This window comes from Carcharhinus amblyrhynchos, chromosome 11 (assembly GCF_965287045.1).
Source record: "Carcharhinus amblyrhynchos chromosome 11, sCarAmb.v2.hapA, whole genome shotgun sequence".
Taxonomy (NCBI): Eukaryota; Metazoa; Chordata; class Chondrichthyes; order Carcharhiniformes; family Carcharhinidae; genus Carcharhinus; species Carcharhinus amblyrhynchos.
This window is the reverse complement of record NC_137334.1, coordinates 19,016,199-19,033,657: the sequence shown is the minus strand read 5'-3', so window position 1 is coordinate 19,033,657 and position 17,459 is coordinate 19,016,199. Positions and strand designations below refer to the sequence as shown.

Genomic DNA, 17,459 nt, shown 5'->3' with positions numbered 1-17,459 from the left:
AGGGAATACCCTATCCGGTCTTGCGGATTTATCTGCTCTGATTTGCCTCAAGACAGCAAGCACCTCCTCCCCTTTAATCTGTATAGGTTCCATGACCTCCCTACTTGTTTGCCTTATTTCTGTAGACTCCCTGCCAGTTTCCTTAGTGAGTACGGATGCAAAAAACCTATTTAATATCTCCTCCATTTCTTTTGGTTACACACATAGCCAACCACTCTGATCTTCAAGAGGACCAATTTTATCCCTTACTATCCTTTTGCTCTTAATATACCTGTAGAAGCTCTTAGGATTATCCTTCACCTTGACTGCCAAAGCAACCTCATGTCTTTTAGCCCTCCTGATTTCTTTCTTAAGTAGTTTCTTGCACTTTTTATACTCTTCAAGCATCTTATTTGTTCCCTGTTGCCTATACATGTCATACATCTCTCTTCATCTTTGTCAGAGTTCCAATATCCCTCGAGAACCAAGGTTCCTTATTCTTATTCACTTTGCCTTTAATCCTGACAGGAACATACAAACTCTGCACTCTCAAAAGTTCTCCTTTGAAGGCCTCCCACTTACCAATCACATCCTCGCCACAGAACAGCCTGTCCCAATCCACGCTTTTTAGATCCTTTCTCATTTCTTCAAATTTGGCCTTTTTCCAGTTTAGAATCTCAACCCAAGGACCAGATCTATCTTTATCCATGATCAAGTAGAAACTAATGGCATTATGATCACTAGAACCAAAGTGTTCCTCTACTCACACTTCCGTCACTTGTCCTAACTCATTTCCTAATAGGAGATCTAATATTGCATCCTCTCTAGTTGGTACCTCTATATATTGATTTAGAAAATTTTCCTGAACACATTTTACAAACTCCAACCCATCTAGATCTTTAACAGTGTGGGAGTCCCAAATTATATGTGGAAAATTAAAATCCCCTACTATCTCAACTTTATATTTCCGGCAGTTGTCTGCTATCTCTCAGTAATTGTACAATAGCGCACAATGATGTGCAGTTAGTAATTCCACAATAGTGCACAGGGACGATGCAGTTAGTAATTCCTCTATAGTGCACAATGATGGTGCAGTTAGTAATTCCACTATAGTGCACAGGGACTGTGCAGTTAGTAATTCCACTATAGTGCACAGTGATGGTGCAGTTAGTAATTCCACTATAGTGCACAGTGATGGTGCAGTTAGTAATTCCACTATAGTGCGCAGTGATGGTGCAGTTAGTAATTCCGCTATAGTGCGCAGTGATGGTGCAGTTAGTAATTCCGCTATAGTGCGCAGTGATGGTGCAGTTAGTAATTCCGCTATAGTGCGCAGTGATGGTGCAGTTAGTAATTCCGCTATAGTGCGCAGTGATGGTGCAGTTAGTAATTCCGCTATAGTGCGCAGTGATGGTGCAGTTAGTAATTCCGCTATAGTGCGCAGTGATGGTGCAGTTAGTAATTCCGCTATAGTGCGCAGTGATGGTGCAGTTAGTAATTCCGCTATAGTGCGCAGTGATGGTGCAGTTAGTAATTCCGCTATAGTGCGCAGTGATGGTGCAGTTAGTAATTCCGCTATAGTGCGCAGTGATGGTGCAGTTAGTAATTCCGCTATAGTGCGCAGTGATGGTGCAGTTAGTAATTCCGCTATAGTGCGCAGTGATGGTGCAGTTAGTAATTCCGCTATAGTGCGCAGTGATGGTGCAGTTAGTAATTCCGCTATAGTGCGCAGTGATGGTGCAGTTAGTAATTCCGCTATAGTGCGCAGTGATGGTGCAGTTAGTAATTCCGCTATAGTGCGCAGTGATGGTGCAGTTAGTAATTCCGCTATAGTGCGCAGTGATGGTGCAGTTAGTAATTCCGCTATAGTGCGCAGTGATGGTGCAGTTAGTAATTCCGCTATAGTGCGCAGTGATGGTGCAGTTAGTAATTCCGCTATAGTGCACAGTGATGGTGCAGTTAGTAATTCCGCTATAGTGCACAGTGATGGTGCAGTTAGTAATTCCGCTATAGTGCACAGTGATGGTGCAGTTAGTAATTCCGCTATAGTGCACAGTGATGGTGCAGTTAGTAATTCCGCTATAGTGCACAGTGATGGTGCAGTTAGTAATTCCGCTATAGTGCACAGTGATGGTGCAGTTAGTAATTCCGCTATAGTGCACAGTGATGGTGCAGTTAGTAATTCCGCTATAGTGCACAGTGATGGTGCAGTTAGTAATTCCGCTATAGTGCACAGTGATGGTGCAGTTAGTAATTCCGCTATAGTGCACAGTGATGGTGCAGTTAGTAATTCCGCTATAGTGCACAGTGATGGTGCAGTTAGTAATTCCGCTATAGTGCACAGTGATGGTGCAGTTAGTAATTCCGCTATAGTGCACAGTGATGGTGCAGTTAGTAATTCCGCTATAGTGCACAGTGATGGTGCAGTTAGTAATTCCGCTATAGTGCACAGTGATGGTGCAGTTAGTAATTCCGCTATAGTGCACAGTGATGGTGCAGTTAGTAATTCCGCTATAGTGCACAGTGATGGTGCAGTTAGTAATTCCGCTATAGTGCACAGTGATGGTGCAGTTAGTAATTCCGCTATAGTGCACAGTGATGGTGCAGTTAGTAATTCCGCTATAGTGCACAGTGATGGTGCAGTTAGTAATTCCGCTATAGTGCACAGTGATGGTGCAGTTAGTAATTCCGCTATAGTGCACAGTGATGGTGCAGTTAGTAATTCCGCTATAGTGCACAGTGATGGTGCAGTTAGTAATTCCGCTATAGTGCACAGTGATGGTGCAGTTAGTAATTCCGCTATAGTGCACAGTGATGGTGCAGTTAGTAATTCCGCTATAGTGCACAGTGATGGTGCAGTTAGTAATTCCGCTATAGTGCACAGTGATGGTGCAGTTAGTAATTCCGCTATAGTGCACAGTGATGGTGCAGTTAGTAATTCCGCTATAGTGCACAGTGATGGTGCAGTTAGTAATTCCGCTATAGTGCACAGTGATGGTGCAGTTAGTAATTCCGCTATAGTGCACAGTGATGGTGCAGTTAGTAATTCCGCTATAGTGCACAGTGATGGTGCAGTTAGTAATTCCGCTATAGTGCACAGTGATGGTGCAGTTAGTAATTCCGCTATAGTGCACAGTGATGGTGCAGTTAGTAATTCCGCTATAGTGCACAGTGATGGTGCAGTTAGTAATTCCGCTATAGTGCACAGTGATGGTGCAGTTAGTAATTCCGCTATAGTGCACAGTGATGGTGCAGTTAGTAATTCCGCTATAGTGCACAGTGATGGTGCAGTTAGTAATTCCGCTATAGTGCACAGTGATGGTGCAGTTAGTAATTCCGCTATAGTGCACAGTGATGGTGCAGTTAGTAATTCCGCTATAGTGCACAGTGATGGTGCAGTTAGTAATTCCGCTATAGTGCACAGTGATGGTGCAGTTAGTAATTCCGCTATAGTGCACAGTGATGGTGCAGTTAGTAATTCCGCTATAGTGCACAGTGATGGTGCAGTTAGTAATTCCGCTATAGTGCACAGTGATGGTGCAGTTAGTAATTCCGCTATAGTGCACAGTGATGGTGCAGTTAGTAATTCCGCTATAGTGCACAGTGATGGTGCAGTTAGTAATTCCGCTATAGTGCACAGTGATGGTGCAGTTAGTAATTCCGCTATAGTGCACAGTGATGGTGCAGTTAGTAATTCCGCTATAGTGCACAGTGATGGTGCAGTTAGTAATTCCGCTATAGTGCACAGTGATGGTGCAGTTAGTAATTCCACTATAATGCATAGTGATGGTGCAATTCATAATTCAGTTATAGTGCACAGTTATAGTGCAGTTAGTAATTCCACTATAGTGCACAGTGATGGTGCAGTTAGTAATTCCACTATAGTGCACAGTGATGGTGCAGTTAGTAATTCCACTATAGTGCACAGTGATGGTGCAGTTAGTAATTCCACTATAATGCATAGTGATGGTGCAATTCATAATTCAGTTATAGTGCACAGTTATAGTGCAGTTAGTAATTCCACTATAGTGCACAGTGATGGTGCAGTTAGTAATTCCACTATAGTGCACAGTGATGGTGCAGTTAGTAATTCCACTATAGTGCACAGTGATGGTGCAGTTAGTAATTCCACTATAATGCATAGTGATGGTGCAATTCATAATTCAGTTATAGTGCACAGTTATAGTGCAGTTAGTAATTCCGCTATAGTGCACAGTGATGGTGCAGTTAGTAATTCCACTATAATGCATAGTGATGGTGCAATTCATAATTCAGTTATAGTGCACAGTTATAGTGCAGTTAGTAATTCCACTATCGTGCACAGTGATGGTGCAGTTAGTAATTGCATTATAATGCACAATATTGTGTTACATACGGCCCGACAGTCTCCAGGTTTAAGGGAACTCTCAGGCCAATTCTTGCTGACCTCTTGTTCTTTACCTCATTTTACGCCCCGCCCCCCCCGCTTCTCAATCCCGACACTGAAGAATTCGCCTTCTTTCCCGCTGATGCTCAGTATACCTGTGCTGAGAGTTTGCAGATACTATTGTTGCAAGACGCAGAAGTTTTTGTGATTGTGTTAAGTGAACTTTAACTGGATGGCTAGTTGGTTGATGGATTTTAGTTGGGTAGGCGATAGGACCCGGGGATTGCCCAAGCCGAGGCAGTGAGAGTTAATATTTTAGTGCCCTCCTCTGTGTGTGAGTGTGTGTCTCTTTCTCCAACACTTACTCTCCCAGAGTCAGCTGTGAGGCTGTTCTCACAGGCTGCACTGTGGGGAGTTTCGCTGCATTGTGTGTGCTTTAGCGCACTCCCATCTACACCAGTCATGCCTGGCAGAAGGTGAGACCATCACTCGCTTTCTCCTGGGCTCTGCTGCTTTGGATCAGAGCCCGGGCATTCACACGTCTCTTCCTGCAAACATAACTTGCTTGTGTCTTTCAAAGCCGGATTCAAAGTTCGCCTTTCTTTTTGTTTGTTTCGCTTTGCAGATGCCGCTTGTGGTGGGAAGCAGCGATTCTCATTGTCCTGACTCTCAGCGCTCCAGCAATAGCCCAATATTCAGGTACACTCTCCCGTGTGAGAGAGTAAGAGAGTGTATGTGTGTGAGTGAGAGAGAGTGTATGAGAGTGTGTGAATGTGTGAGAGAAAGAGTGTGAGACTGTGTGAGATGTGAGTGTGAAAGAGCGTGAGAGAGTTTGTGTGAGTATGTATGAGAAAGTGTGAAAGTGTGTCTGAGTGTGTGAGAGAGTGTATGTGAGAGCTGAGAGTGTGCAAGAGTGTATTAGAAAGTGCGTGTTTGTGAGTGTATGTGAGAGTGTGAGAGAGAGCATGTGAGATTGTGTGAGAGATGTATGTGAGAGTTGAGTGTGTGCAAGAGTGTATGAAAAGTGTGTATCTGTGAGTGTGTGAGAGAGTGAGGGAGAGTGTGTATGTGTCTGTGTGAGAGTGAGAGTGTATGGCAACGTGTGTGTAGTCTGTGAGAGAGAGGGAGTGTGTGTGTTAGTGAGAGAGTATGTGTGAGAGAGACAGTATGTGTGTATAAGTGTGTATGAGAGTGTGAGTGAGGGAGTGTGTGTGAGTGTGTGGATGAGAGTTATGTGAGTGTATGAGAGTGAGTGTGTGTATGAGAGTGTGAGTGAGGGAGTGTATATGACTGTGTGAGAGTGTGTGTATGAAAGTGTACGTGAGTGTGTGAGAGTGTGTGTATGAAAGTGTACGTGAGTGTGTGAGAGTGTGTGTATGAAAGTGTACGTGAGTGTGTGAGAGTGTGTGTATGAAAGTGTACGTGAGTGTGTGAGAGTGTGTGTATGAAAGTGTACGTGAGTGTGTGAGAGTGTGTGTATGAAAGTGTACGTGAGTGTGTGAGAGTGTGTGTATGAAAGTGTACGTGAGTGTGTGAGAGTGTGTGTATGAAAGTGTACGTGAGTGTGTGAGAGTGTGTGTATGAAAGTGTACGTGAGTGTGTGAGAGTGTGTGTATGAAAGTGTACGTGAGTGTGTGAGAGTGTGTGTATGAAAGTGTACGTGAGTGTGTGAGAGTGTGTGTATGAAAGTGTACGTGAGTGTGTGAGAGTGTGTGTATGAAAGTGTACGTGAGTGTGTGAGAGTGTGTGTATGAAAGTGTACGTGAGTGTGTGAGAGTGTGTGTATGAAAGTGTACGTGAGTGTGTGAGAGTGTGTGTATGAAAGTGTACGTGAGTGTGTGAGAGTGTGTGTATGAAAGTGTACGTGAGTGTGTGAGAGTGTGTGTATGAAAGTGTACGTGAGTGTGTGAGAGTGTGTGTATGAAAGTGTACGTGAGTGTGTGAGAGTGTGTGTATGAAAGTGTGAGTGAGGGAGTGTCTGAGAGTGAGTGTGTGAGAGTGTGAGTGAGGGAGTGTCTGAGAGTGTGTATGAGAGTGAGTGTGTGAGAGTGAGTGAGGGAGTGTCTGTGAGAGTGTGAGTGAGGGAGTGTCTGAGAGTGTGTATGAGAGTGAGTGTTGGAGAGTGTGAGTGAGGGAGTGTCTGAGAGTGTGTATGAGAGTGAGTGTGTGAGAGTGTGAGTGAGGGAGTGTCTGAGAGTGTGTATGAGAGTGAGTGTGTGAGAGTGTGAGTGAGGGAGTGTCTGAGAGTGTGTATGAGAGTGAGTGTGTGAGAGTGTGAGTGAGGGAGTGTCTGAGAGTGTGTATGAGAGTGAGTGTGTGAGAGTGTGAGTGAGGGAGTGTCTGAGAGTGAGTGAGGGAGTGTGTGTGAGAGTGAGTGTGTGTGAGAGTGAGTGTGTGTGAGGGAGTGTAAGTGAGAGTGTAAGTGAGTGTGTGTGAGAGAGAGAAGTACTTCACCAGCCTGCCTCAAATGATTGTATTTGCATAAAAGCTTACGAGTTGTTGCCTTGCTGTTGTTGCTGTGTTTGAATCTCAGCTTAGTTTGATGTGGGGGTGGGTGAGACAGGGGGGAATGTGTGTTTTATTTTTGCTCAGTGTTTGGTGGTGGGGGGGGTGGCGGATTGGAAATGTATGTTTACTGACAGAAAGCTGAGTAATTTGGAGGTTCTTGCTCAATTTGTTGGCTGCTGGGGAGTGGGGGGAGGACGGAGTGAATCTCCACATGTCCTGGTTATCTTTTGCTGCAGGACTTCCTTGCTGTGTGATCTGAAGGTTCCCTGCAGCAGATAAGGTGGGGGAGAAATGTAACTCTCAGTCTCTCCAGAAATAACGGGGAAATCTGTGAGAGAATGCTTTGCTTCAAGGACCTTGGTGCAACTTTTTAATCAGTTGTGTGTGTTTTTTTTGTATTTCAAATTTCCCATGTGTCTCCCAGTTGATATTGTTTTCACATTGAAGTTAAAGTTCAACCCAGCTGCTCTGTGTAGGTGTTAATACTCCAGTACCAGCCTCTCATTTATCTGTCAAGGTTCCACTTACCCAGAACGATGTAATTCTCCCCCAGTTACGCCCTCTGGTAGCGAGTCCCACATCCTTACCACTCTCTGGGTAAATTTCTTAAATCTTTGACTCAGGGCAGTACGGTGGCACAGTGGTTACATCACTGCCTCACAGCGCCTGGGACCCGGGTTCAATTCCAGCCTTGGGTCACTGTCTATGTGGAGTTTGTACATTCTCCCATGTCTGCATGGGTTTCCTCCGGGTGCTCCGGTTTCCTCCCACAGTCCAAAAGACGTGCAGGTTAGGTGGGTTGACCATGCTAAATTGCCCCTTGGTGTCCAGGGGTAAATAAGAAGGGTTGTGGGGATAGGGCCGGGGTGGGATTGTGGTCAGTGCAGGCTCAGTGGGCCGAATGGCCTCCTGCTGCACTGCAAGGATCCAATGAAGAGGGATTAAGGAAGAACTTTTCCTCTCAAAGAGTGGTGAATCTTTGGAATTCTTTACCCCAGGAAGCTGTGGAATTAGAGTCCTTGGACTATTTCCAAGGCTGAAATTGATAATGTTTTAATCGATTTTCTTTTTACGGAGATCAGATTGGAATGTGGGTTGGTGGGTGTTGGATTAGGCGCGCTATTATTAAATGGTGGAATGGGCTTGAAGGGCTGAGTGGCCTCCTCCTGTTCCTATCTCTTATCAGCCATGTCAGACTGGAGTGGGAGCCAATCAGCTTTGATCCTGAGGAAGTCACTAACAAGAAAATTTATGATTTCTAATTGTGAAAGACCCTTACCTGTGAGGACATCTCTAACACCCTCCTATCAAGCCCATTCTTGGTTTTAAAGATCCCCGCGTCACACCCACACCCCTCCCCAATCCCCATAGCTTTTTTCTAGAGTCCCAGTCTATTCAGTCCTTCTCGATAACTGTCATCTCTCAGTTCTGCAGTCCACGTAAATCTTCTCTGCAGCTTCCCCATTGCCCTCTCTGCGCCCTCTAACTCCTCTGAGCCACTGAACGCTGAGCGGTGTTAGCTTCACCGGGAAGGTTGCTGCTGCTAACTGGCCCAGTCTAATTTAGTGGTGGGTAAGCCGGGGAGGTGGTGAGTGTGGCCTGTCTGGGGTCTGAGTGCGGCCCCCACCAGACATTTTGTTGACTGTTGCCCAGGCGCAGGGTAACCACATTCCACTGATTCCCGTCCGTGTAGTTTCTTTTCCTGCCTGTCTGACTGAAGCAATTCACACGTAAAGCGAGGGTGAGTGAGGCGAGGAGTGTGCTGATTACTCACAACATTGAGTGGGAGAGCCATGCGCTCCCTCTGTGTCCAAAGCATCACTATTTGTTTTGTCTTTAACATTTGGAGTTGATGACAGTTCTATTAATATATAAACAATTCAGCATTTTCTGGAACTGATTATGAAATATTTGGCATGTATTAAATGGATTTAATCTCATCCATGGGGTCACAGTGAGTGAACAAGCCCAGTTTCAATCTTGTGATCCTTGGAGATGCAGGAGGGCCACTCACGCTATCCACTTACTAGCCTAGGTAGCCCATCACTGGTAAAATTTGTTACTGCTTTGGAAACTCTCCCTCTGCTAAGTTTTATTTATTAGTGTCACAAGTAGGCTTACATTAACACTGCAATGAAGTTAGTGTGAAAATCCCCTAGTCGCCACACCCTGGCGCCTGCTCGGGTGCACTGAGGGAGAATTTAGCGCGGCCAGTGCACCCTAACCAGCATGTTTTTTTCAGATTGTGGAAGGAAACTGTGTGACTGTGGGGTGGCACGGCGGCACAGTGGGTTAGCACTGCTGCCTTGCAGCGCCAGGGACTCGGGTTCGATACCCAGCTTGGGTCACTGTCTGTGTGGAGTTGCACATTCTCCCTGTGTCTGTGTGGGTTTCCTCCGGGTGCTCCGGTTTCCTCCCACAGTCTGAAAGGGTTACGTTGGGTGCACTGACCCAAAGAGGCACCAGACTGTGGCGACTAGGGGATTATTCCTGCAGCGCCGAGGGAGAGCGGCGCCGAGGGAGTGCAGCACTGTCACTGTCACCGCTCTCTGTCAGATGAGCTGCTAAAAGGAGACCATTCCTTTTAGGAGGATGTAGGTTATTCATTGGCACTATTCGAGGAAGATTTGGGACAGTTTCTCCAGAGTTGCGGCTAATATTCAACCCCCAAACCTCCATCAGTAAAATGGATTATGTGGGGGTAAATCTCATTGTTGTTTCTGCAGTCTTGCTGAATGTATTTGGTCCGCCATTTCCATCTCCATGACAACAGCATTTAACACTCAAAGTACTCCATTGGTTGCAGAGTACTTGGGGATGTTCTGAAGAGCGGGAAGGTTGGAATGTTGGCTCTTTCCGATCCAGAGGAATAGTTTGCTGGGATGATTCCTTTGGGTCTGCTCATTGTTTAGAGGGTGCTATTCGCTGCGCAGAACCCTGCTGGGTTCTAAATTCATTTATAGGATGTGGGTGTTGCTGGCTAGGCCAGCATTTATTGCCCATCCCTAATTGCCCCTTGAGAAGGTGATGGTGAGCTGCCTTCTTGAAACGTTGCCATCCATGAGGTGTAGATACAGTGCTGTTAGGGAGGGAGCTCCAGGATTTTGACCCAGCGACAGTGAGGGAACGGTGATATATTTCCAAGTCAGGGTGATTTTGATTTATTATTGTCACATGTATTAGTATACAGTGAAAAGTATTGTTTCTTGTGCACTGTGCAGACAAAGCATACCGTTCATAGAGAAGGAAAGGAGAGGCTGCAGAAAAGTAGTGTTATAGTTACAGCTAGGGTGTAGAGAAAGATCAGTTTAGTGCAAGGTAGGTCCATTCAAAAGTCTGATGGCAGCAGGGAAGAAGCTGTTCTTGAGTGGCTTGGAGGGGAACTTGTGGGTGGGGGTGTTCCCATGTGCCTGTTGGCCTTGTCCTTCTAGATGGAAGTGGTTGTGGGTTTGGAAGGCGCTGTCTTAGGATCTTTGGTGTATTACTGCAGTGCATCTTGTAGATAGTACACACTGCTGCTACTGAGCATCGGTGGTGGAGGGAGTGAATGTTTGTGGATGTGGTGCCAATCAAGTGGAGCTGTTTTGTCCTGGATGGTGTTGAGCTTCTTGAGTGTTGTTAGAGCTGCACCCATCCAGGCAAGTGGGGAGTATTCCATCACACTCCTGACTTGTATCCTTGTAGATGGTAGACAGGCTTTAGGGGAAGTTGTTGGGGGAAGTCAGAAGGTGAGTAATTGTGTCGTTCGGAGGAGGGTGGATGGATCTACCTGTTGCATTTCAGGATGGAGTAGACGGAATTTGCCTCGTAGAAAGTTACAGCAGATGTGATCTCCTGAGTATGTCGGGGCTCAGAGTGCACACAAAGAAGAGTCATGTTTGATTATGGGATTTGATTTCTGAAGTTGGTGCCATGAGCTGTCTGGGGTACAGCGCTGCGTGTCAGCACTGGGTCCCTCAGTGTGAGACTTTGAGGCTCCAATACAGGTTCCTGTGGTTAGATCACTCGTGGTGAATTGACTGAGGAATGGTTGTGGTTATCCTGTAGATTAGCTGGCCAATTGAAAAATAATAGCACACTGACAGATACACACACACACACGCGCGCGCGCGCGGACACAACCCACACACACACACATGCACACAAACACATACACAAACTCACTCACACATACAAACATACTCTCACAACCCACACACACACATACAAACACATTCACACAGACCCACACACACAGACTCGCACATACTCTCACACACTTTCACAGACACACACACACACACACACACACACCCTCATACTTACACGCACGCTACTACACACTCTAACACGCACACACACACTCACCCACACACACCCTCACACTTACACACACACACGCTAATACACACTCTAACACACACACGCACTCACCCACACACACCCTCACACTTCGACACACACATGCTAATACACACTCTAACACACACACACACCTTTCCACAAAGCCACCTGTACTACAACAACAACTTGCATTTGCAGTGCACCTTTGGAATAAAGATATACTTGATGAAGTTTAAATCAGAGAATCCTCCCTATGGAAGTATTTGAGTGCATTGGGAAAAGGTTGCGTTGCTTCTCCTGACCTGGACCTCCCAAAGCAATCGCCAGCCAATGAAATAATCTGCAGTGTCGTCCTTGTTGCGACTGAGGAAACGCAGCAGCCGACTAGTGCACAGCAAGATCCCACAAGCTGCAACGTGACCGTTTGAGGATAAGGGGTAAACCTTTTGGGACTGAGGTGAGGGGTCTTCACCCAGAGAGTGGTGAATGTGTGGAATTTACTCCCACAGAATGTAGTTGAGGCCAAAATGTTGTGTGATTTCAAGAAGAAATTAGATATCGCTCTTGAGGCTAAAGGGATCAAGGGATATTGGGGGGAAAGGGGGAATCAGGATATTGAATTTGATGATCAGCCAAGATGAAGATGAATGGCGGAGCAGGCTCGAAGGGCCGAATGGCCTCCTCCTGCTTTTAGTTTCTAACATTTTTAGTGATCTTGGTCGAGGGATAAAATATTGATCCCAGAACAAAGGAGAGGTACCCTACTTTGAAGTAGAGATGCAGGATTTTTCACTCATCTCGGAGGACCTTATGTTTGTCCCTGAGTCACTGTGCTGCCTTAGAATCCCAGGAGGGTTCCGGTCTGCAGCGACTGCAGATAAAATAGCTGGACTGAGATGTGAACCTCACAACCCCCTACTCAGAGAGGAGAATGTGAATGCTGAACCATGTTTGTGTATAAAGTTGATAGGATGTAGAAGAATACCCAGTGGTTAACCCTGAATGAACTGAGATGGAATGTCCCACAGTTCATCAGTCAGAGCATTGAATCATAGAATCCCTACAATCCAGAAGAAGGCCATTCAGCCCATTGACTCTGCATCGGCCACTATCCCACCCAGGCCCTAAGCCCACAACCCGTATTTACCCTAGCTAATCCCCCGACCGTAGGATCAATTTAGCGTGGCCAATCCACCTAACCTGCATATCTTTGGACTGTGGGAGGAAACCGGAGCACCTGGCGGAAACCCTCGCAGACACGGGGAGAACGTGCACACTCCACACAGACAGTGACCGGAAGCTGGAATCAAACCTGGGTCCCTGGTACTGTGAAGCAACTGTGGTAACCACTGCGCCACTGTGTCTCCCACGTGTGTTGTGTTATGTTACAACTGCGCAAGACACTGATAAGGCCACATTGGGATTACTGTGTACAATCCTGGTCGCCCCGCTACAGGAAGGATGTTATTAAACCGGAAAGGGCACAAAAAAGATTCACACGCATGTTACCAGGACTGGAAGGGTTGAATTATAAGGTGAGGCTGGGATATTTTCGCTGGAGTGTAGGAGGATAACAGGTGACCTTATTGAGGTTTACAAAATCATGAGGGGCATAGATCTGGTGAATAGCCACAGTCTTTTCCCCCAGGATGGCAGAGTCCTACATTTGAGATGGCATCTGGACAAATACATGAATGGGATAGGAATAGAAAGGTATAGAAGGGTAAGGGGTTTTAGTTCAGTCAGGCAGCATGGTTGGTGGAGGCTTGGAAGGCCAAAGGGCCTGTTCCTGTGCTGTAATTTTCATTGTTCTTTGTTCTGGAAGGTATAGGTGTGAGGTGAGAGGGGAAGGATTTAAGAGGGACCTGAGGGGCAACTTTTTCACACAAGAGGGTGACGTGTATACGGAATGAGCTGCCCGAGGCGGTGGGCACAATTACAACATTTAAGAGACATTTGGACAGGTGCATGGATGGGAAAGGTTTAGAGGGATATGGGCCCAACGCAGGCTAATGGGACAGTTTAGAAAAACTGATTGGCGTGGATGAGTTGGGCCGAAGGGCCAGTTTCTACATTGTACATTTCTCTGACTCTAGTTCTCTGACCCATCCCAGCTATAAATATGAGTGTGTGCACTGAAGGCTCTGGCTCCCATGCACTCAGCCCCTTGGGCGTAACACCTACCCAGGCCAGGACACAGTACCTTTCTTCGAGATGGGTTTATCTATCACCCTGTTCACCTGCACTCCGACAACACTCATTGCTGCCCCTGGTGATTGCTTATCCAAACCTACCGCAGGTCCCCAAACATGCCGATCCTTAACATTTTTGCCTTTGTGTTCAAATTCCTTCATGGCATCACCTCTCCCTCTCTGCCCCCTTCCCCACCCCTCCCTATCTGCCCCACTGCCCCTACCCCCTCCCTCCCCGGCCCTGCTTAACCTCTGCACTCCTCCGATTCTGTCCTTCTGGAGGCACCCCAGATTTTGATTGCCCCACCATCAGTGTCCATTTGCCTTTATATACACCCCCCACCCCCACCCCTCCGCCAAACCCATTCCTCCTCCCTTCCGCTGACGTAGGGGTGTCCGGTTCAGAGCTAAGGCTGCCCCGTAAACGAGGTGTTATTTATTTTTATTCATTTATTGGTATCACAAGTAGGCTTACATTAACACTGCAATGAAGCTACTGTGAAAATTCCCTAGTCGCCGCACTCCGGCTGTTCGGGTAAGACTGAGGGAGAATTTAGCATGGCTAATGCACCCTAACCAGCACGTCTTTCAGTGGGAGGAAACTGGAGCACCTGGAAGAAACCCACGCAGACATGGGGAGGATGTGCAGTCTCCGCACTGACAGTGACCCAGGCTGGGAATCGAACCCGGGTCCCTGGCTCTGTGAGGCAGCAGTGCTAACCACTGCGCCATACAAGTAAGCCTGGGAGCGAAAGCTATCCTGGCTGAATGTCCCTGTCATGGAAGTGTCGCAGTGTGGAGGGCTGAACTCCCCTTATCCATTCAGTCTAGTTACCCCTGGCAATGGGAGTAAATCCCTTGTGGATGAGGCAAGGGTGGGGTTGTGGGGGTGGGGGGCCGCAGGGGTGGAGAGGGGAAACATGTCCTGACTTGCACTGAGGTGGGGGGGGGGGGTTTATGGCTAACTTTCTCCACTCCATCGTAAGTCAAAGCACTTTGCATCTTCCAGAGGGGAGGGAGTGGGGTTGGGGGGAGGGAGGAGGGCAGGGCGGACGTTTGGGGAGTGGTGGGGGGAGGGAGGATGGAAGAGTGGTGGAGGGAGGAGAGGGCAGGTTAGGTTTAGCTAAAAGTGGGCCCATCAGGGCATTCATCAAGCCCCCTTATACTTAAAGTCAAGACTTTGAATGGACAGTATTTCACTTAACGAGGAGAGGAAAATGCTGGAAAACCCCAGCGGGTCTGACGGCACCCGTGGAGGGAGAGTAGAGCCAACGTTTTGAGTCAGAGCCCATCCACAGATGCTGTCGGACCCTGTTGCGATTTTCCAGGAGTTTCTGCTGTTGTTCAGATTCCAGCGGTAATTTGCCTTTATCAGTATTTGGGTTAACCTCATTACAACTGAGCTTCACAGCTGGTAAACACATTTGTAAGGCGCGGTTCTATTTAACAGTCCCATCATTACAAACTGATTGACCTTGGTCTATAATAAGTCCTTCGTGTTGCCTACGTTTTACATCATTTTGCCATCAACACATTTGAATCAAACAAGTTGTTGACCGTGGCTCTGAACTCCCCGAGTGGAGAAAAGCTACCACAGTCAGCGTAAACCTCTGACACTCTCTGTCTATCAGACTCTGTGGCCGTGAGCTGGACAGTGATGTAAACAATGACCCACGGTGGCACAGTGGTTAGCACTGCTGCCTCACAACGCCAGGGATCCAGGTTCAATTTCAGCCTCGGTTCACTGTCTGTGTGGAGTCTGCACGTTCTCCCCGTGTCTGCGTGGGTTTCCTCTGGGTGCTCCAATTTCCTCCCATGCTCCAAAGATGTGCAGGTTAGGTGGATTGGCCATGCTAAACTGACTTTTAGTGTCAGGGAGATTAGAAGGGTAAATGTGAGGGGCTGTGGGAATAGGGTCTGGGTGGGGTTGTGCTGGGTGCAGATTTGATGGCCGAATGTCCTCCTTCTGCACTATAGGGATTCAATGACCCCGTCCTTGCAACCCCTCCTTACATAGCGAAAGGGTTTGGTGGGGGGGTGCATTTTGTCAGTAATGGGTAGCACACCCCACAATGTCTTTTTTCATTATTCATTTGTGGGACATGGGTGTCATTGGCTGGGCAGCATTTATTGCCCGTCCCTTGGGGAGCAGTTGAGATTGCCGTGGCTCTGGAGTCACATGTAGGCCAGACCAGATAAGGATGGCAGATTTCCTTCCCTAAGGGACTTTAGAGAACCGGGTGGGTTTTTTTGATAATCGACAATGGTTTCATGGTCATCAGTAGATTCTTAATCCCAGATATTTTTTATTGAATTGAAATTCCACCATCTGCTGTGGCGGGATTTGAACCCAGAACATTAGCTGAGTTTCTGGATTAATAGTTTGGCGATAATACCATGAAGCCATTGCCTCCCCTGAGAACCATGCCCCCCACTCCACCCATTCCCACTGCGTTTTGACAAGGTTCATCGTGGAAAGATGTGCAAGTTGTTTGTGTAACGTCCTTTAAGAACATAAGAAATAGGAGCAGGAGTAGGCCATCTAGCCCCTCGAGCCTGCCCCGTCATTCAATAAGATCATGGCTGATCTGTCGTGGCTCAGTTCCACATTCCCGCCCTCTCCCCATAACCCTTAATCCCCCTGCCTATCAAAAACCTATCAACCCGCGTCTTAAAAGTATTGAGTGAGGCAGCCTCCACCACTTCAATGGGCAGAGAATTCCAGAGATTCATCACCCTTTGAGTGAAGAAGTTCCTCCTCAACTCCGTTCTAAACCACCCCCCCTTTTATCTTGAGGCTGTGCCCTCTAGTCCTACTGTCCTTTCTGAGCGGGAAGAGCCTCTCCACCTCTATCCTATCCATCCCATTCATCATCTTATACGTCTCAATGAGATCTCCCCTCATTCTTCTAAACTCTAACGAGTACAAGCCTAGTTTATTCAGCCTCTCCTCATAGCTCAACCCCCTCAACTCCGGTATCAGCCTAGTAAACCTCCTCTGCACTCCCTCCAAGGCCAAAATATCCTTGCGTAAGTGCGGCGACCAAAACTGCACACAGTACTCCTGCTGTGACCTCACCAGTGCCCTATACAGCTGCAGCAAGACCTCCCTACTTTTATATTCAATCCCCCTCGCTATGAAGGCCAGCATCCCATTTGCCTTCCTGACCACCTGCTGCACCTGCAGGCTGGGTTTTTGCGACTCATGCACAAGGACCCCAAGGTCCCTCTGCACCGTCGCATGCTGCAGTTTTTCGCCACGTAAGTAATAGTCCTTCCTACCATTCTTCCTACCAAAGTGGACCACCTCGCACTTGCCAACATTAAATTCCATTTGCCATTTCCTGGCCCATTCGCCCAGCCTATCTAGATCCTTCTGCAGACTCTCCACACAATTTGCCGTTCCACCAATCTTGGTGTCATCAGCAAATTTCGACACCATGCACTCGGTTCCCTCCTCCAGATCATCTATATAAATGGTAAATAGCTGAGGCCCCAGCACCGACCCCTGGGGCACTCCACTAGTCACCAACCGCCAATCTGAATAGCACCCATTGACCCCCATTCTCTGCCTCCTATTTGACAGCCAATCCTCTATCCACGCTAACACCCTACCCCCAACTCCATGCCCCCTGACCTTCTGTAATAACCTCTTGTGAGGTACCTTGTCAAACGCCTTCTGAAAACCAAGAAAGACCACATCCACCGGCTCTCCTCTATCCACCGCCCTAGACACATCCTTATAGAACTCCAATAAATTTGTCAGACATGACTTCCCCTTAATGAAACCGTGCTGCGTCCGCTCTACCAAACAATTCTCCTCAAGATGCGTTGCTATTTTCTCCTTGATCACGGATTCTAACATTTTTCCTACAACAGACGTTAAACTAACCGGCCTAATTTTCCCCGCCTTTTGCCTGCCACCCTTCTTAAACAACGGCGTAACATTAGCCGTTCTTCCTTTATCAGGAAGAACCCTGGCATCAGCGGTGTCTAGCTCCTCCCGCCCTCCCTCCTTTCTCCCTCCCTCCTCACACAGACTGGAAAAAGCTGAGATATCTCACCCTTATCGCCAGCCCTGTCGACGATTA

The 17,459-nt window shown here is 47.3% G+C and overlaps 1 protein-coding gene across 2 annotated transcripts in view; it reads left to right on the top strand.

Annotated features, from left to right (window-relative positions):
- The first annotated feature begins 4,513 nt into the window (after positions 1-4,513).
- Positions 4,514-17,459, top strand: part of LOC145349949 (uncharacterized) — a 225,861-nt gene continuing 212,915 nt past the window's right edge. The window contains exons 1-2 of one of the 2 annotated variants that reach the window (XM_080198654.1): positions 4,514-4,821; positions 4,971-5,044. In XM_080198654.1, the coding sequence (XP_080054780.1) occupies positions 4,808-4,821; positions 4,971-5,044 (88 nt within the window). In that variant the 5' untranslated portion in view covers positions 4,514-4,807. The remainder of the gene's footprint in view (positions 4,822-4,970; positions 5,045-17,459) is intronic. The other variant, XM_080198653.1, reaches the window with a different exon arrangement.